Source organism: Macrosteles quadrilineatus, unplaced genomic scaffold (assembly GCF_028750875.1).
Source record: "Macrosteles quadrilineatus isolate MER2022 unplaced genomic scaffold, UCM_ALF_1.0 Scaffold_1__1_contigs__length_201487025, whole genome shotgun sequence".
NCBI lineage: Eukaryota > Metazoa > Arthropoda > Insecta > Hemiptera > Cicadellidae > Macrosteles > Macrosteles quadrilineatus.
Genome location: NW_026542594.1, coordinates 192,133,735 through 192,154,631, shown reverse-complemented (window position 1 = coordinate 192,154,631; position 20,897 = coordinate 192,133,735). Strand labels below are relative to the sequence as shown.

Below are 20,897 nucleotides of genomic sequence, written 5' to 3'. Positions count from 1 at the left end.
ACACTTCTTTACAAAAACTAAGATGTGCAATTTTGGATTCGGCATACAAAAACATCATAGTAGCCTATTAGGTGGAAGGGAAACTTAGTAAGTTATTCAACCTTCAAAATTTCAAATGGAAATAGGTTAACTTCAAATATATTAACTTGATTATACCTAGGCCTAGTTAATGTAATAGAAACAAATCCAATCGATTGCAATGTAGTCCTAATCATAATCAATCTATCCCTACCTAATCACTGTATTAATAGTCAAAGCTGAAACTCAAAAAAGGAAAAACCGGGGGAATTATCTTGAGAAAATAACCACGGGATCCTAATATGTAATATCTCTAGAAACTAAATTATTACCTAGAATTAATGGTGAAAAACTTTCTCTGCTGAGTTACAATTAAATAAACAACAATCCCAATCTGCGATATCTTCATTATCTTCTTGTCTTGTCTCTTCTTCAGTTCTTCTCCTGTTTGTAGTTTAAACGAAACGAAACTGTGATTAGGTGAAAACTTCTTCTTCTTTTTCCATTCTTGCTTGCTAAATAAACAGCTGGCTTGGTTAAACTATCATGTAACTACACTATTTTAACTTATATCACGACCGAAGTATAAATTTATTTCAAGTGTCTGTTAATAAGATGGGTAGTTTCAATTGTTTTCACTTATATAAACTGAGGTTATTACCGTTAATTTAGTGTGGTTAAAAGTTTCGAGGCTATATGTTTTATTTTCAATCTTGTAATAAATGTGTTAATAAATTTTAATTGAAATGAATAACACGCGAATTAATGAGCTGGTGTCACCTGTATGCCATGTTATCTTATGGCACGTCTAGTGCTAGACAACACTACTTTGCAATGTTGCCAATTTGACCAGGCCGCGGCCTGGAGTTAAAGGTGGCCGTGGCCTATTCCAGGTGGAGGGAGAGAATTCCCATTACACATAGACATCCTACTAATATTATAAATGAGAAAGTTTGGATGTATGGATGTATGTTTGTGACAAGTAAACGCGTTAACCACTGGACGGATTTTGCTGAAATTTGGCATGATGATAGCTCACATTCCCGATTAACATATAGGCATATTCTTATCTCAAAATTCCTTTCGGGCTCCGCCCCAGTAGCTCTATAGTTCCCCATGTTAACCTTATGAGTATTCATATTTAAAGGGAATTAAAGAATTTAGTCAGCTGTTTCAACTAAAAAGTTGGTTGTATGATATGCAAAAGCATTAAAAACTTACAAGGATTACCAACAGGGTGCAGCACTGTTATTTTTTTTAATTTATGACAACAGCTAATTTGCAACCAAAAGGTGAGTGAGCGTAGCGAACGAACTTCAACCTGGAGGCGAGTTAGCATAGCGAACGAGCTAACCTGAAGGCAAGTGAGCGCAGCGAACGAGCTCCAACGTAAAGGTGAGTGAGCGTAGCGAACGAACTTCAACCAGGACGTGATTGAGCCATGCGAACGAGCTCACTTATGAAGTAAAACGGGGCAAAGCCCGCGGATACAGCTAGTACCCAATACATCAATATACAAGTTATGCTTAGGTTAAAATTGGATTGGATTCACTTTAAAAGAAAAGATAAATCATCAAAATCATATCTGCTTTTGTACAAAGAGCGAAGAGTATTAAGTTTTGCACAGTTGTATGGATTTTTTTTACCTTAAATCGTGACTGCATGTAAAAGTTGGGTGACTAAGCTCAGCTGGGTGGTGAGTTGGGCGAGTAAGCTTTTGCTTTCTGCTAGTCGTTATCAGCTGTCCGTAATAACCTAAAATATTATTATTGCAATTTAAATTAGGCCTACATTACATTGAAAATGTAGCTATGAAATAGTTATTTATTATTAAATTATACTGTGCCTATTTATCTTAGTAATAATTTAAAAGACTCAAGTGTTAGTAAAATCAAAATTAAAATCTCAAAAAGGTTGGTTGAGTATTATTATTGTGCTATGCCAAATTGAATACATTCTGTGTGTGATCAAACGAAAGAGGTTAGAGAAACTGTTATGTATGTATGTAATATTTTAGAATAAATTGTCAAATATGTACCTCCGTTTGAGGCTAAACCAGATGAAAAACAGCTACAAAAATATTTTCTCTGTAAGCAATAAATTACCTCTACTTAAGCACACACATCACAGCATAACCTTAACCTCTTGTACACCAAGCATCAATAATAGCAGCCTTTTTACTTTTGGGTCGTGCAACAAGTATGTTAAAAATCATACCCCAGCTATAAGACCCCTCAAAAGATATTTTCATACCACTCCACCCAACAAAGCACTCCCTCCAATTCTGTGGGTAGTATTAAGGGGCCTCTTAAAGTTTGGCGCCGTAATAACAGGTAGAGGATTAAGAAAATGGTGGGCATCTTTGCCCAAGAATAAGAGACATTATATTTTGCAAAGGTTGAAAGAAAATCGCAAGAATCTAGCCATAGGAGCTTTTCTCACAAGTGGTGCAGTGTACGGTTATTACATTTCCCATCTCGTGGAAGATCCGATCACAAAAAGAAAGAAGTTCCTGATTTTCTCTGAAAATCAGATAATTCAAATGTCGAATATCGAGTGTGATGTTCTGCTAGAGAACTACAATAATAAGATTGTAACATCAGGCTACCACTACAATCGTGTCTTGAGGGTGGCTAACCGAATCCTTCAGGCGAACAAACATCTACCAGGAACTAAAAGAACTTGGAAAGTATTCATCATTGATGACATTGATACGAAAAATGCATTTGTTTTGCCTAGTGGGCACATATTTATATTCACTGGAATGTTGGCTGCTGTCAGTAATGATGACCAACTGGCTGCAATCTTGGCTCACGAGATGGCTCATGCGCTATTAAGTCATGCGGGTGAAGTTGCAAGCAGGACTCATCTATTTGAGTTGTTGTTGCTTATTCCGCTTCTTGCTCTATGGACGTTACTCCCTACCTCAATGGCACTTTCCTCACATTACCTGACGGAATATTTAAGCAGCATCCTATTCCAGCTGCCAATGAGTCGTTAGCTTGAGACAGAAGCGGACACAGTAGGATTAGAAATGTCTGTTAGAGCCTGCTACGATCCTCGCCAAGCTAGTGCCTTTTGGAAGAATATGGAAAAAATGTCTGAGGAAGCTGATATCGAATGGTTGTCTACTCACCCTAGCCACCGGACGAGATATCAAACCATAGAAGAATTGATGCCAGGAGCTTTCCACATTCTTGCTCGCCATTGTACCACACCTGATAAAATGGACCCTCGTTTACCAAGGTAGGCCAAATTATAATCTAATTACAGCTTAAACTTTGAGGTATATTCTCAAAAAATTAATAATGATGTAGCACTAAGCTGCTTAACAATGAGTAGAACTGTAAGTAGATATGTACTGTGTGCCATGTTCATCAACAAGCAAGAACTATTTGGATCCTATGCCAAATTCTTTAACCATCTAGAACATTTATATCTGAAACAACGACTTTTCTATAACCTACAAGTATTGCAATAGGCTAAGGTTTTTTTTAGTATCATATCATTACGAATTTATCAAGTCCGAATTGTCTTGTTCACTAAAAAAGCAACATCACTCGTTTCAATTTAAATATAGGCTGTTAAAATAAAGCTTTGGTTAAGAGTAGTCACAGTTGGCTGTTTGAAATTGTAAGTCGTATTTGACCAAAATTGGGCTAGGCCTACAGTAATGTAGGCCTGTCGAAAATGCTTTCTACAAGATTATTATGCACTATGAGATCCTCCATTTTCAAATGGGCGTCAGTAGGCCTGTCGAAAATGCTTTCTACAAGGTTATTATGCACTATGAGATCCTCCATTTTCAAATGGGCGTCAACAATATATATGGTAGGACTTCCTTCAATTTATCTATTTCTCATTGAACGTAAACACTTTTTATTTTGCAATGAACAGCTGTAACAAACGCATGCGCTCACTGGTCTGATAAACATTTATATTCTATAACAGTAGATACCTCGCTCTAATGGCAGCAGCAAAGAGCTGGCAGTGTCCAAACACGGGTTCTAGAAGATAGACTCCAACTCTGCGAATCGACTGTCCTTGCGCCTTTTTGATAGTCGTTGCGAAAACTGGTATTATAGGGAACTGTGTCCATTCTAATGCAAAAAGGAGCACAATGTAAAATTAAAATGAGTACACACAGTCTAATTAAAGCTTTAGTTAAAACCTCGCCGTCAATTGAGTTTCTGAGCAATCCTTTGACACACATAAATTCCTTTCTCCTACTGGCTTCGCTAAGTGCGATTTTGTATGCTCGGCATAGCATGGATCTAAAGCCTGCAGTCGTGTGGAAGATGAATAAAGTTGCTGCTAACCGTTGTGTCCGTTAGAGTGGGTCTCCTGTAGATTTCAAAGCCTATCTTGTTGTCTTGAAGCAATACAAGGCAATACTAAGCAATACAAATTGACACTGAGATGCTAAATAATAGTAAGCAATAGGTACTGAACTCATGGTTATAAAAAAAACACACCAATGTCAGTAATATTTATTTTCTATAGCTGTATAGGAAAAGTGTATGAAAAAATTAGTAGTAAAATCTTTGAGCAGAGCTTCGCTGTTGTTTTTTTGTCAACTGTGCACTGAACAATGAAAAATAGCACGTGTCAATGATAACGCTCTGGACCGCTTACTCCCTGGGACCACTGTAACTTTTTCAACATGTCAGACCTTAAATGACACCTACTCATTCAGATCTTTCAAATTAGATATAAGCTAACAAAATCGGTTAAAAACCACAGAGGAGTTCTGATAACAAATTTCTTTTTTGCCTATTTTATGTATGGGATAGATAGATGGATTACATAGGCCTATTAAAAAAAACTTGTACATAAGGTATATCTATATATATAAAAGGCAAAGCCCTCACTGACTGACTCACTCACTCACTCACTCACTCATCACTAATTCTCTCACTTCCCATTTACCTAGGAGGCTGAAATTTGGTACACTGATTCTTTAGGCATTAAATAGGAAAACTAAGTGGTTTTTATTCTGATCGGACTCTCGGGCTCCGCCCCAGTGGCTCTGGAGTTTCCCATGTTAACCTAATGAGTACTCATATTTAAATGGAATAAATGAATCTTAACAGCTGTTTCAATTAAACAAGTTGTTTCTGTTCTATGATGTTCAATAGCATTAAAGTTACAAGGATTACCAACAGAGTGCAGCACTATTATTTTTTTTAAATATATTTGACAACAGCTAATTTTAAACCAAAAGGTGAGTGAGCAAAGCGAACGAACTTCAACCCGGGGGCGAGTTAGCGTAGCGAACGAGCTAACCTGAAGGCAAGTGAGCGCAGCGAACGAGCTCCAACTTAAAGGTGAGTGAGCATAGCGAACGAACTTCAACCAGGACGTGTGAGCGCAGCGAACGTGCTCCAACCTAAAGGTGAGTGAGCGTAGCGAACGAACTTCAACCAGGACGTGATTGAGCCATGCGAACGAGCTCACATATGAAGTTAAACGGGGCAAAGCCCGCGGGTACAGCTAGTCTATATATATAAAAGGCAAAGCCCTCACTGACTGACTGACTGACTCACTCACTCATCACTAATTCTCCCACTCCCCATTTACCTACGAGGCTGAAATTTGGTACACTGATTCTTTAGGCATTAAATAGGAAAACTAAGTTGTTTTTATTCTGATCGGACTCTCGGGCTCCGCCCCAGTGGCTCTGAAGTTTCCCATGTTAACCTTACGAGTACTCATATTTAAATGGAATAATGAATCTTAACAGCTGTTTCAATTAAACAAGTTGGTTCTGTTCTATGATGTTCAATAGCATTAAAGTTACAAGGATTACCAACAGGGTGCAGCACAATTATTTCTTTTACATTTATGACAACAGCTAATTTGCAACCAAAAGGTGAGTGAGCGTAGCGAACGAACTTCAACCTGGAGGCGAGTTAGCGTAGCGAACGAGCTAACCTAAAGGCAAGTGAGCGCAGCGAATGAGCTCCAACCTAAAAGTGAGTGAGCGTAGCGAACAAACTTCAACCAGGACGTGATTGAGCCATGCGAACGAGCTCACTTATGAAGTTAAACGGGGCAAAGCCCGCGGGTACAGCTAGTTGTACATAAGGTAAAACATAACGCCTTGATATGCAATAATAGATTTATTTGTTAACAATAACAGAACCTTAAATATTTCACGAATGACGAGTTGAGTTTGAAGAGTGGTTCAACAACTATAGAGAGAGTACTGTAACAGTTTATTTACAATATATTCATTTTTACAACCAAATGTTTTAAATGCACTAGAGTGGTTATGAAATAAGATTTGTCTATCTACTTTACAAGGATTCTGTTGGTATGTAAAAAACACAGTTAAAAACTAAAATTTATTTTTTCCAGAAGACACATAGCTCTCGGATAACCATAATGTATTTAACAATAATTGACTGGGTGTAGCAAGTGAAAACTAACCTTTTATGAAGACCTCAGGAAAAGCTTTAGAGGGCCTATTGGAAAAATGCCAGTCCAGTATTTAGTAGTAATGGAAGGTCATAAACCAAGGTTTAGGCCTAGGCTACTTAATTGTGAACCTGAAAAATAGTTGGAAAATTAGTTTAAAAACCAAACATTTTAAGTGAATAAGTACAGATGTTTTTAATTAACTTGAGTAATTTTTCTTAAGTTGAAGTTTCCTAGGTGTGAAAGGGAAGGTAATGTTTCAAGTAATATAATACTTTTTCGTAAAAGCAAAGCGAACCGCGTCTAATTTGCTTCTCTACACTCCGCTCTCCGTGTTTTTGTGCTTCGCTTCTGCTCCTAGGAAAATCCAGCTTAGCCGTTTTACTTATGCCTACATTCTTTTAGTTTCGGTATCATAATGTTATTTAACAAAAAGTTATTATATTATTTAATAATTTAATGTTGTTACTTGTTAGAGACATATCTTCAAGATGTCTTGTTAGTTCTATGTCAGATTGTCAAATATAATCTTTTATCTCTTGAATTCGACAAATATAAACAATAAACGTCAGTTTGGGAACGAGCTGGTCTAGTGGTTAGCGTGGGGCTTCGGTCCTGGGTTCAAATCCCGCCATATCACCAATGGATTTTATTTAAGTGATAATGCCGCAACCCCAAGGTCTATCCTAAAGTAATGTGAAAAACGATCCCAGGGTAGTGCCTAGCGTTCTAGTACAAAAAAAAAAAAAAACGTCAGTTTGGAAGTTAATACGTCACTCAGACCTGAAACTATTTAAGTAGGATATTTGTTTCATATTTCATAATTCCATAAAATTTACAAAAATCAACAAGTTATTTAAAGTACTGTAATCAGACATTTTGTTTCCGAAAAAATCTATACCAGATTCAATATACAAATTAAAAACAAAAAAGTCTACAAAAAAGTTTTAAAAAACTTCATTCTTAACATAAGACGAAATTGGAAGCACAAACAAACTACCTAAAAAGTAATCTGGAATAGATATTGTGTTATCTTTAATACATCTTAGATTAATTTATATATAGATCAAATTATTTATTTTTTCTGCGTCAGATTGTAGTACAAAGGAGAAACTATGACATGAAAAAAATAGTGTTTGGACTTTAGCTTAAAAAAATGTAAAGGTTAATTTGTCGGCAACCAGATCTGTACTGGCAAAACATGCAAAGTTTCATTACCTGCAAAGCATTTACATTTAAATGTAAATCACAAATACATAAGGCCTAGGTATCCAAAATGTTATTTTCTAGTCATTTTGAGATGTTTTACCTTTACCTTGTATTTATTGTTAAGTCATAATAGAATAGACAATAGGCTAACTTTAAAATAAGTTACACAAATACTTGAAAAAAACGTTTTCACAATTTGATTCATCCTACAAAAATTGTCATAAGAAAAACACAAACTAACACTTATCTTACATTCAAACAATTTTTAAAACACGCGCATGATGAAATAAAAATACAAAAAACAAATATGAAATATTCTAAAACCACTTAGAGCGTATCAAACTAACACAAGACAAACAAATCAATACGAGTTTATTGCACTTAAATTCATGGATTACAACAAAATTTACCACCCATATTCCTACCAACATTCTACCTCTAAACAATTCATTATTTACAAATCTACAGTGCTATCTAAAAATATACAATATACCATAAATAATACAGGATTGTTAACAAAAATAATTAATTCTTAAACGTAAAGTAAATCAAAATCAGTAATACAACAGGATTCGTTTTGCTATCAGGGGCGTAAGATTTCTGATAGGGATTACACTTCAAGGCACATAACTTCTGATGGAAAGTCAAATTTTGGTTGAAAATATTTTAAGAGATTCACTTATTATAACAAGAAAATCGACTAAACAATTTGCATTAAAACATGTTTAAATAACAATTAATTTACTTGATATACTAAAATAACTTTAGTAGGCGTATGTTTTAAAACCAATGAAAAATACTGTTAATTCTTACTAGACGTGATAAACAACTTAACTGTGAACTTATGTATCTTACGTCCCCTCAAACTAAGTTTCAAGACTAATTTTCTAAACTATGTTTAATAGAACCTCATTAATGGTGTCGCAAAGATATCGTTATAGAATTAAAGACAAGTTTTAGGTTCAACTATTGTGTTTTAATAACTAGTTGTAACAACCTTAATACAAAATATAATGTTCTACAAACCTAAATACAAAAATATGAATTTCAGTCTACAGCGAATGTTGGCTGTTTAGTTATTGGTCTTTCATCTAAATGTCTCAAACTAAAGTGTGACTCGAGAATACACCTCTTACTGAAATTTGATTTCTGTTCACAATATTTCTGATGGTTTGGGTTTGGTAACATGCTTCCCATCTAATTATCGAGTTCTAAATTTGTTCTTTGTAACAGATTACTACTGACTATGTTGACATTTTCCAAGTCTACGTTATTTTAGGAGGTCACTCAATGTGTGCAACCATTAACATTGAATCTTATAAAATCTGAATCTTGTTTTTGTATGTTTAATGCTCAGATGTGTTTTGTAGTTTAGTGTGAATTTTCAACGGTGAAAATTTTTTGTATATCAGAGAACAAGCTTCAGTTTGTTAGATTGTTCTGCTGAGTAATAATAATTTTTTGTTGGTAAAAAATAAATAAAAAGAAGACATCAACATCAACCCACTCAAATGTGACTAATCATAAACACATCTTAAAACTTTCTTCAGCTATATGAGGATAATAACCCACAGGGTACCCACTCAACTGAAAACCTTGAAATTTGGAATTACCTGTGAATTTGAATTTAAACAAGATTGAGCCAAGAATGTTTGTGGTTTATCTTAAAAAATTAACCGATTCCAATTATTATAAATTCTTAAATCTGATGATATCAAGGAATTGTTGATTCTCAAGGTCGCTTAGACATTGTATTTAATTGTGCAAACTTAAACTTGAGGGTGGCGCAATGTATGACAAATTTCATCTGGTAGATCTCGCTGGGTCGGAACGGTCTTAGATAACCAGAGCCAAGGGCAAACGGTTCATTGAAGGTGAGAACATCGACAAAGAGTTGTTCATGTTGGGCAACGTCGTCTCCTCACTGTGCGATGGAGCTGCGTCTCACCGAGACCTCAAACTGACAAGGCCCTTGCAAGACTCGCTCAGTGACAACACTAACGCTCATGTAAGCTTGAGTTCAGTTGACAGTAACCTGGACGAAACAGTCAATACTCTGCAATACGCTGACCGAGCACGGAAAATCAAGATTAAACCAGTTGTTGTTGTCAACCAGGATCCCCAGAAGCAGGAAATCAACAAGCTAAGGCAAACAATTGAAGAACTCCGACTTCAAATAGTGTCCAACCAGATTGGCACATGTTGTCCTCCTACACATTCTGAGCTGGTAGAGAGGAATCAACTATTTATTGAGAAGAATAAGAAGCTAGGAGCGAGTCTTGACAGCGCCTTGATGCAAACCACTTCGCTTTTGGAGCGGACGCAGATTGCAGAAACAGCTCGAGACAGACTGACTGCAATCCTCAACAATTTCAACGATGCCTTCAATATCACCTGGACCTGAACAAATATCAGAAAGCAAACATCCAATAATACCCCCGTCGCAGCGAACCTGCAGGCTAAATGAGTTTCCATATGTCTGGTTGTATTTTTACAAAAGTATTTCCATAAACAAGACATATTTATTTCCCATATAAATAACATTTGATTTTTTGAGTACTTAGGTTTGTGCTGTTACAGGAAAGATAAAAACTGTTTTATGACCAAACAGATTTATGTCAAACCCTCTGTTAAAGTTGTTTGATCAGCTGTTTGTCTCTCACAGAGGATCTGTTCTGTTTTCCCTCCACCATGTTAGATACGACTGCTAGAGGAGCCCGCGAATCATAGGCAATAAAACTCTCTCTTTCCATGTATCAATATTCCGACAAGTGTTAATAAACATAAGAAATAGCGGACAAACCTATGGTGGATCTGTACCCGGTCAAAGATTGTTGACCCTTATCAACATCATAAAAAATACATGTTAATATGACTCCAAAATTTATTTAATTTTAATCAAATTTGAGTGGGGACCCTGATCTAAGGTGGTATGTTTCATCCAAGATTCTTTCAACACTTGACTGCCACTTAAAATTACTGTACTTTTTGTGTGCAATAAATAGGCTTACAAGTGTAATTATCTGCATAGAGATTTCTCTTTTTACCAATTATAAGTAAAATGTGTCCAAACTAGTAATTTTACTTAATGTAGAGGACTGAATTACAATTTTGCTGGTTTACATTAGATATATAAATATAATTCATTAACCATCAAACCCAACCACCATTTTCACTTCACAACCAGCCAAACCATTATATCTAAACAAACCTAGAACCTAAGTGAAAAAAAGCGTTACTACCAATAACCAGTGAATTAAAATAATTGGAGGTATATTACGATGCTTGCAAGATGAAGGGGTCTTTACTTACACCCCTTCATCTTGCAAGCGACGATTTTTAAGCTATAACAACACACAAGAATGGTAACATATTACTAAGTGTAATTAAATTACTATATCACCTAAATAATAACAAATTATATTTTTTATTGAATACAGTAGACCCATGATAATCCTTGCATCGGTATAACATACTTCACATAGCCAACTCCGATAAATAAGTGAATCCCTAATAAGGTTAAACTTGATAATTTAAACATCAATGTTTGGTAACAAAAGGGGAAAAAATTGAAAACCCACTAATTCAAAGTATTAGAAGCACAAGTATTCAGTCAATTTGTGGTTTATTTATATCCTTTTTTAGCTATATTGTTTGCATATTTTCCTTTTTTTGCAAGATTCATTGCTGTTGATTTTGTTGTTGCTGTTGATTTTGTTGTTGCTGTTGATTTTATTGTTGTTCATTGTTGTTGTTGGGGTAGGAGAGTAGCGGAGTAGAAAACAATGGTCTTGACTGGGATATGTTGCCAAGCGGTTTATATGCCAGTTTCCCGAGTATTAGTTTCGTTGAACCCATTTGTCATACTTTAATGTTCTAAAAAATTTTAATATCTCAAATTATATACAAACTACTCACGTTATTTGGAGTCTGATTTCATCAAGTTTTAGAAACGGAGAGAAAAATTTGAATCCAAGAAGTTTTCGAATCAATTAAGTTCAAAATACTTTCCACTTTAAAAACACTACTGGTAATGAGGATGTTACTGGAAACAATGAAGTCGCACAAAGAATGGGCATCAAACGAGAGGCAAACTTATCAGCTATTGAATGTTAGAACATCGAGATGTAATTTTCTATATTTAGAATCCTAGACAAATCTTTTTTCTCATCCCCTTCCCACAAAATACTCAGTAAATTGTTTACTCCCAAATTATGCATGTCTAGGGATGGATGGGATTATACTTTCTTGTGAAGGAAAATATTTGTATTTCCTTCCTGATTTTCAGGACGAAAAAGGGGCAGGATAAGCAACAAGGATAACTTTAGTTTGTTTTTAAAATCTTGGGTAAAGATTTTGCCATATTTGACAAAAAAATTACTGTAATCTTTGCTCAGGGCACTATTGTTACTTTTTCCAACAATTGCACCGACATTATTTTTACTTGTAACTTCAGCAAAAATCCTAACAATTAGTTGGAACAAGTACTTAAAGATCAGGAATATATTTTGCCAGAATATTTTGGGACGTCTTCATCCCTAATTTTGTCTCAACAGTCATAAACACGGTGGGGCACACGGGAGGGACTAAGGCTAACATATCCTGTAGTGTCAGCGTTCGCCGCTAGAACTGCTAATTTGAAAAAATTTAAATTATTTTTTTTTTAATTTTTAGTTATAAAATTAACTTTTTAATTATAAAATATTGTTTTAAAATTATAAAATTAAATTTAATTTTTAAAATTAAACTGTCATAACATAACCTAACCAACCAGACTTGCTGATAATATAAAAACTATATAATATAAAAATCTAATTAATGATTACTTCTAATTTTTAATTAGTTATAAAATTAATTTTAAAATTTAGTATTATAAAATTAAACTGTCATAACCTAACCTAACCAACCAAACTTGCTGATATGAAAAATTTGTTGACAAAAAGTTAGTGCTGCCAGCGGGATTCGAACCCGGGACCTCCTCAGGGTGTCTACCAACTCCTGGATGAAAAATTCATGGACAATTCCCGTACATTTAAGGACACTTTGTCGACCTTTTTCCTTGATGTTACCAAATATATTTTCCTGATTTGTCGAGCCGTAATAGTCAATTTTCACCGTATTTCTCTCTGAGGGAAAACGTTATTAACAAAAGACAAGTATTAAGTTTCAAAGTAGATATTTATTTTAGTAGGTATACAAAATTTACTATAGGAACACCTTTGTAATGTAATACAGATCTTAAAACCACACTGGTACCAAAATGTCATTTTTGGTTGAAAACCACACTCAAACCAAAATGTTATTTTTGGTTGAAAACCACACTGGTATCAAAATGTCATTTTTGGTTGAAAACCACACTCAAACCAAAATGTTATTTTTGGTTGAAAACCACACTGGAATCAAAATGTCTTTTTTGGTTGGTTAAGTTTAAACCTAAAATCTTTAAACTTTGAACCACTTAAAAACTAAGAAAAACATCTATTGAAGAATTGTCAGATCCAACCTAACAAATTCAAGTTAAATAGAAAACGATCAACTTTATTAGCACTTAACCTATAAACCACATAAAAACTAAGAAAACCATCTACTGAACGATTGTCATTATTTGTTAAAAAACCCTAAACATAAAATAGTATTATTTATTTTTAAATACAACATAACACATTCAAGTTAAGATAGAAAGAATCAACATTAATAGAAACTTACAAAACAAAACAAAAAACACTTAACTAAAAAAACATAGATACCAATAACAATGTTTCTAGCAAACACATTGTCACAAATATTGAGATGATAAATAACATCTTTTAACAAATTTAAATCTAAAATATTAAATGAAATGGTAATATAAAATGATTTTACATTAGGGTTTAAAAACACAACTTAAAACAGTTATTAAAGGATTCACATAAAAATGCTGCACTTCCTTGAAACATTTAACTTAGCTTTGATACAGTAGCCCATTTATAAAGAATGGATTAATTGTTTCATCAGACAGAAAATCTAATTTCAATAACAGATTTCAATTATTTTTCAAGTTATTGTTTGAAAAAATAATGGAACTAAAGAGTGCATTAAAATTAATGAGACTTTAATGGTAGAGATTACCATTTTAAATTAATGGTGTCACAACCATTAGTTATTTAGTTCATAATTAAGTAATATAATTTTGCATTAGAGTGAAATGCATAGCTTAACCAGTTGCCAATATTAACACACAAATGATAAGGGAAAGCATTTGGTCTGGGTTTGATAGCCTTACTATTGAAGAACTTTGGCACATTCCATGAAACTGAATGCCTGAACTGCATTACAACTTCCTTTTCTTTATTTCATTGGTTTTTTCTTCAATTATTGCAGCTTCTTCTAATAACTTTCTTTTTCTTTCTTCAAGTTCTTTGAGTTTTAGCTTAGCTTTTTTCTTTTCATCTTCAGCTTGGGTAGTTCTTTCTTTTTCAGTCTTCATCAATGCTAAAGCTTCCTTATACTTGGCACTTGAGTTTCTAACAGCATGTATTAATTTTGGTTCAATATTTAAATTTTCTACATTTCCTGCTAGTACCAATGAGTCATATATTATCCTTTGAGCAATTAAGCTGCTTTCTTTAAGATTTTCAACTATTATTTCTTTATTTACAGAGAATCCTCTTTCTACATTAGCATTGCCGTGAGAGAGCGAAAGCAGGACTTTAACAACTTTGAATAAATGAATGTATTCTTCTTTTCTGCCAATCAAATTGAACCAGAAATCATCCAAACGTGTTTCGTGCCTATTAAAAGAATTACATTCACTTAATACATCTGGCGAGGATAAAAGCTGTTTATATTCCCTGTCCGCCAGTTCACAATGTCTGGGAGACACTATGTTGGCCTGCAACAAAGCATTCAAAGAACTCTTTAAGGCTTCCATAGTGTCTCCTTTGGAGATTAAAGAGGGATTTAAACAAGTTACCGCTTTTGTTAAAGGGTATTTAAGTGGGCTCTTTTCCAACAACTTAGCTACAAAATGCATTAAGATTTTTCGACATTCTTTGCGGAACTGCAAAAGAGCTTTATCTGAACGTGTTGGACAAAGTCGAAGTGCAGCGCGAGTACCATACCCTAGTTCAATTTCTTTAACAGGCAAAAGATTCTCAAAAATATTTTCCGCATTCTTTTTGAAGACATCAATCTTGGTTATGTCGCTACCTTCAATTATATCTGGCTTAACAATCTTTGCCGCAATATTTTTCAACACAAAAGATAGTTGGCCATACAAAAATGGTGACAAAGGTTTGTCAGACTGAAATTCGGTTAAAAACGGCTCTATTTCGTCACAAAGGCTTTCAAAAAACGCGATCTTGGCCATTAGCAGTTTGTCTTCTAGATGTTTACAAATAATTGAAAAACTGGAACAAGATGGTTCTTTTGCAGTTCCCTTCACTTCACTTACATATTTCTGTAGGTTTGGTAACATATCTTTCACTCTTCTAGCAACCTTTCCATTTTCTATCCAACGTACTGAGCATACTGTAAAAGGAAACAACGATGAGCCTGTAATTCTGGTAAATTCGCCTCGTCTCCCAGGGGATTTGTAAAATAAGTTAGAAACTGCTCTAAAAAAGCTTATGAGTTCCCAATCGCTCTTTTGAAACCCAGTTTTGAAAGAATTATGTAAGGTGTGCAGACCACAAGATCCTAAATCTAAAAGTTGTACTGAATCAGGCGAACATTGTATTCCTTCTTGAAAAATTCTTTTAAGTTTAAAATTAACATTCGGTCCGTCCATTGATAGCTGTATAATTTTCCCCATAAACTCTTCGTTTACGTTGGTTCTAATAGCCTCTAGTAAGTCTTCACTAGTTGTGTTACTTAAAAACGCTGATGTTAAATAACGAGTGCAAACCCTGTTTTCTTCTTGATTCCAAAATCGTACCCCCAAATCCATTTGTTGTTTATTGGATATTTTGTTTAGACTTTCATCGAAACCTAAAACTAAATATTCTGAAGCTTTCATAACTGCTTCAAGTGTACCCTTAAAATAAGGAGCAAGACCATAAACTATCATGTAGGACAGTTTGTCTTTTTGTAATTTAATCTTTTTAGCGATCTCACTATCATGAAACATGTACGGAAAAAGTCTAGTATAGTTAGCAGCAGCTCTAAGCGAGCTGTGTGTCATGACTGTTTGGCAGGCCCAAAGAATTTCAGCCTTTGTGACATCATTGTGATGGAGATATGAATCAATTTTTGATGTAGGCCTAATAATTTTGGTGGTAGGAACTGGAGGGGTAGTTATTGTGGAGGCGGAAGTTGACGCTGTTGAAATGGGTTCAGTAGGCCTTGATGTACTTGGCATAACTTCTACTGATGGAGTGTTAGGCCTTATAAAGATGTCCATAGGCATTGATTTTTTAGCATCTGATTCTAATCTCATGTGTTTTTTGCCTAATGAGTGGCTTTTCACAGCAGTTTTACCCATGCTTTCAATGGTGAAAGTGGTGGAGCAAATAATACATTTAGCAGAATATACATCATCTTTTGCTGGTTGCAGCCATGAATATACTTCCTCCCAGTCTTTTTGATACTTGCACCTTCCTCTTGAACGCTTCATGGTTTCCTAAAAAGAAAAAGTACCACAAGTTAGGTAAGCCTACTTTGGTATATGATCCAGCACCCAAAAATGAGTGTTATCACATTTGTGAAAATAAATTAATGTTGGGAAAACTGAATGATAAAAAGAAGTTAGTCTATTACTTTTCGATTAAGTGAGTAGTTTATATCAGTTTAGCTTTTAGGCATATTAAATTCATTGTTAAATTTATTGTTAAATTGCACCTAGACTTACATAAAGAGATTACATAATTAGATAAACCTAGGCTTACTCCTAGCTGTTTTATGGCATTAACCTTTGTCAATATAGGCAGATATAAATTGAAGGTTAAAATAATATGATAGGCTACTGAGCAACTCCACCAGCTACAATCTGATTCAACTACATTAAAATTAAGCTTAGGAATAGTAGCCTATGTTTAACCATTCCTGGAAATTGTCTAAACAAACATAGCAGCAACCTTTGGTTGACACAAAAAACTAAATCAAAACGCATTGTATGTCAACAAAATGATCAAATATCAAATACAGTTATTTATTAGACTCACTTACTTTTGATTGATGTAATTGTAATGATAGTGATCAATTAAGTTATATGTAAGCCTAACCAACCGTACTTAACGAAATCATAATAGGCCTAAGCTAAATTGTCCTACAACTGAAATAGCCTTTATCCTATTCTAACTCAACACCCTGATATCATTTAACTTAACTGTTAGCAGAAAGTCTTCGAGATACCATTAAACTTAGCCTAATATGATCATAAATCAGTTTAATTCCACCTCTGTCCTCCCTTCACATGCATTTTTTCATTGCCTTTTAGGACAATGGTCCATCCGTTTATTTGATTACCAAACATTATTGTCATATTAAGTTGTAGCCCTACAAGCTCACACATACTAATTACGTAGGTTAACCTATGTCATGCCCAAGGCAAGGAATTGTCCCTATCTGCAACCTTTCCACAATTTTGCAATGCCTACACCTAATAACTTAAATTTGAAGAATATATACTAAACAAGTTTGACTCACTCACTTTTTGTTAACGTATTGCACCACCGTTTCTTTACTACATGAACATGAACTGCATAAGTTTAGTGTTCTTGTTTTCAAACTCAAACTCACAGGACACGGACAGAAGCACTATTTTTACTTAAGTTTAGTCCACTCCACACTATCTTCCAACTAACCTAGTCTAGTCCGATTGAGATGTAACATGTCACACCACACCTCATTTCATGCAAAGTTCCTCAGTTGTAGATTAACTTTAATAATTCTAAATTAACGTATCCACAGTCACAATTCACAATATTTGACCTAAAATCTTGTTCATTAAGCTTAGAAAAGACGTTTTATTCCATACTCGAACAAAATTGAAATTCCGTTTTTTTTTACCAGCTAGTTGATCTTCCCACGAATACTAATAGCCTACTTGTTCGTTCAAGTATTGCACTTTTTTGATTTCAGCTTATCTTTCTAAATTTCACGTTGCAAGTTAGCTTCTTAGTTTTGAAAAATTGCCTTTCATTTTCATTTTACCAGACTAACCAACTCAGACTTCCCATCCCATTGTTAAATTTGAGGTTAGTTTTTCGTTTATGGTTCATGTTGGTGAAACCGGGCGCTAGTATCGAACTAGCCATGCATCTATCATATTAGGGTTAATTTTATGATTGGTGCTTTAATGTGAACTAGGGGACGATTTATTATATATGATTAGATGTTTCCTTGGTTAAACAAGGTTTTAAATGAATTAACAAGAAACTGTAAAAAACACGATCCCAGCGCACTAGGACGAAACTAACAAATACAATTGTCTTCATCTGCAAGGATAAGAACTATGGTACTTGATGAGTATGATTAATAGCTTTACTTAAAAAAGAAAGTCGATAAATCGTATCATTATTATTATTAAGCAATCCAATTATGAACAAAAATAGAATTTATCAAGTAGGTATTTCTGTGTAATTCTTATTATAAGATTTATAATAAATACAACGTCCTAGTTTCACTTACCTTATAACTGCAGCATTCAATGTGAACTTGTGATTGTGAAGATGACGTCTGCTTCACTGCCTCTAGTCTATGACGACGACGGCAATAATATTGACTATTGGCCAACATACACGAAGCAGACGATGCAACGGCAGCGTCATATCAGTTACAACATCATTTTCCAAACTAAACTTAGTTGAAATAACAATTGGGAAGTGAAATTCAGTTGAACACAGGGTAAATAAAGATGAACACAGGGTAAATAAAGATGAACAAACCTAACTCACGGCTTTATTTAACAGTTGAAAAACACTCACCGGCTCAAAAATTATTTAAGGACATAGTCTGATATTTAAGGACAATTCCCGTACATTTCATGGCCAGTCTAAAATTAAGTACAATTCCCGGTTTTCCCGGATTTCCCGGTTGGTAGACACCCTGCTCCTGAACATCAATCCGTAACACTACCAACTATGCCACGAACGCCGCTGAAATCACAACGATTCGTTACGGTATTCGTGTTGCCTCAAGAGAATACATTAGCCACTAGAGATATGACGTCACTACACCTTTAGCCTTAGTCCCTTCCGTGTGCCAATTCCGTCATAAACATTGTTAACTGAGATGCACTGTATACAGAGATTCCTGTGTACATATGGCTAAGTTACCTTGGATAATCTCGAGTCTGCTGTAATTACTAATTGGTTTGACTTGATTGATTTAATAAAATATTTATTAGTTATATAGTATTCTTTAAATCATGACATTGTAAAAAAAAAACAAGCATGGGAAATGTTTTTAAAACTCACACTTTCCTAGCTAAATATACATTTTACATGAAAATAGACAAAGAAATTATTGTTAATACCCTTAATACTGTAACATATCCAACAGTAACAGTAGTTATAAAATCAGTTTTCCGTTAGTCGTTAGCTGCGTGAACTGAATATAACCAATCGTTGCAACTGTTTATTACATTTACTATTCTTGATTTCAGGTCGTTGCCAATCAACATCCCACAGATAAAAGTCTTTTAACATCTCCAAGCGCCAAGAGGAAACTTCAAATTATGTGATTTAGACATTTGACGTGTGATTTTTAGAGTCATAACGAATTGTTGCAATAAATATATTTGTTATGTTTTGTACAGTAGTGTTAGCTTTAAAACCCTTTTACTACGCATTTTTTTAAGCCACTGAATGGATGTTTTTACACAAAGATGTACACAGTTTAGAAACCCATGCAAACTATCCTTTCAACTGTCCCCGTTTTAAACAAGTCAATCTAATTACAGAAATAGAGAAGGGTAAATAATAATTTAGTTGAAATATTTTACTAAAGAGCGCATAAATGAATAGCAACAATGCATCATAAGGGAAATCGCCTGGAACACCTTATTGCTTTACTTAGATACACATTTTTGATCAAAAGTAAACATATGACACAGTAATGCATATTTAACACTAAATTAAACGGAACTGACTTGCATGGATCGCGTTGGTTCCATTTCGATCGTGGATCCGCTAGACTTGCGCAAGTTGACGGGTGTTGATATTTCTGTTCCGTTTTCTCCCGAGAGTGGAGTCAGCTCCGTAGCCAAGTCGCCGTTCTCTTCTTCGCAGAGGTCTCCGGAACCGTTCACTAACGGTTTAGACTTGGGATTGGAACTCGAGGATTTTATGGTGAGTTTCTCCTTTGTCTTCTTGCCGAAGTTGACGGCCATCTTGGGTAAGCTGCGTCGTGGAGCTATCTCGGGAGTTGACTCGCCTTTACTACCTACCCCCTCCTCCTTCTCTTCCGTAATCGCTCCGAGAGCTGTGGAATCTCCTTCGGCCTTGGCCATCTGGATTGGAATGTCATCTGGAAAACAGATATTCGACAAATTACAACTTTTGTAGTTATGCATTTTGGCACTAGGATCACTGAAGTGGAGTTAGTTGACCAAACTAGGGCAATTTTACCAGCAGTTCGTGGGTTTTATCCTTGAGAGATATCCAAACTGTTATGGGGCTTCTCTAAGACTACCAAGGACATTGTTGAGCCCTGTAACTTTTAAAATAAGCTATCCGCAAGCAAAGTTTGCCTAACTTTAATCACCGTTTCAATGTAAACTGATAAACGCTCGCTGACTGCCTCGTGTAAAATATGTATGGCACTTTGCAAACTGACCCAGTTTAGTATTCTGCCTAGCTAAGGAAAAGTGTCGTAGTAACATAAAGTGGATTTTGAAAAAACTCAATTCCAAGTTCACTATATTGCTGAATTTTTCCCTGTGGTCCTATTTTACTTTTATTTTTACCAGTCGATAGATACATTTATGTAGAAGATCGGACTTTGGGGCTTCGCCCAAGTGGCTATGGAGTTTTCCATGTTAACCTTATGAGCATTCATTTAAAAGTAATTAATGAATCCAAACAGCTGTATCAGTTAAACAAGTTGGTTCTATAATGTGCAATAACATTATAAAGTTACAAGGTATATCAACAGGGTGCAGCATTATTAATTTTTTGTTTGAATGTATGAAAACGGCTAATTTGAATTGTTTATGGCAGAAACTCCATAGTCAAATTTTTGTTAGTTTTTATTATTTTGACTTTTTAGTAGGCCTGGTATGAAATATATATATCTGGGAAAGTGCATTACTGATCAAGTCAATGACTTGG

At 34.7% G+C, this 20,897-nt stretch overlaps 1 protein-coding gene and 1 pseudogene across 3 annotated transcripts in view; one reads left to right on the top strand and one right to left on the bottom strand.

Annotated features, from left to right (window-relative positions):
* Positions 1-1,773: 1,773 nt before the first annotated feature.
* Positions 1,774-19,381, top strand: LOC128992885 (metalloendopeptidase OMA1, mitochondrial-like; annotated as a pseudogene).
* LOC128992867 (hyccin-like) overlaps positions 6,135-20,897 on the bottom strand; it is a 44,092-nt gene continuing 29,329 nt past the window's right edge. For 2 of the 3 annotated variants that reach the window (XM_054416611.1, XM_054416617.1), the window contains exon 10: positions 19,044-20,094. In XM_054416611.1, coding sequence (XP_054272586.1) covers positions 19,703-20,094 — 392 coding nt within the window. In that variant the 3' untranslated portion in view covers positions 19,044-19,702. Of the gene's footprint in view, positions 6,570-19,043; positions 20,095-20,897 lie in introns of those variants that run through there. The other variant, XM_054416626.1, reaches the window with a different exon arrangement.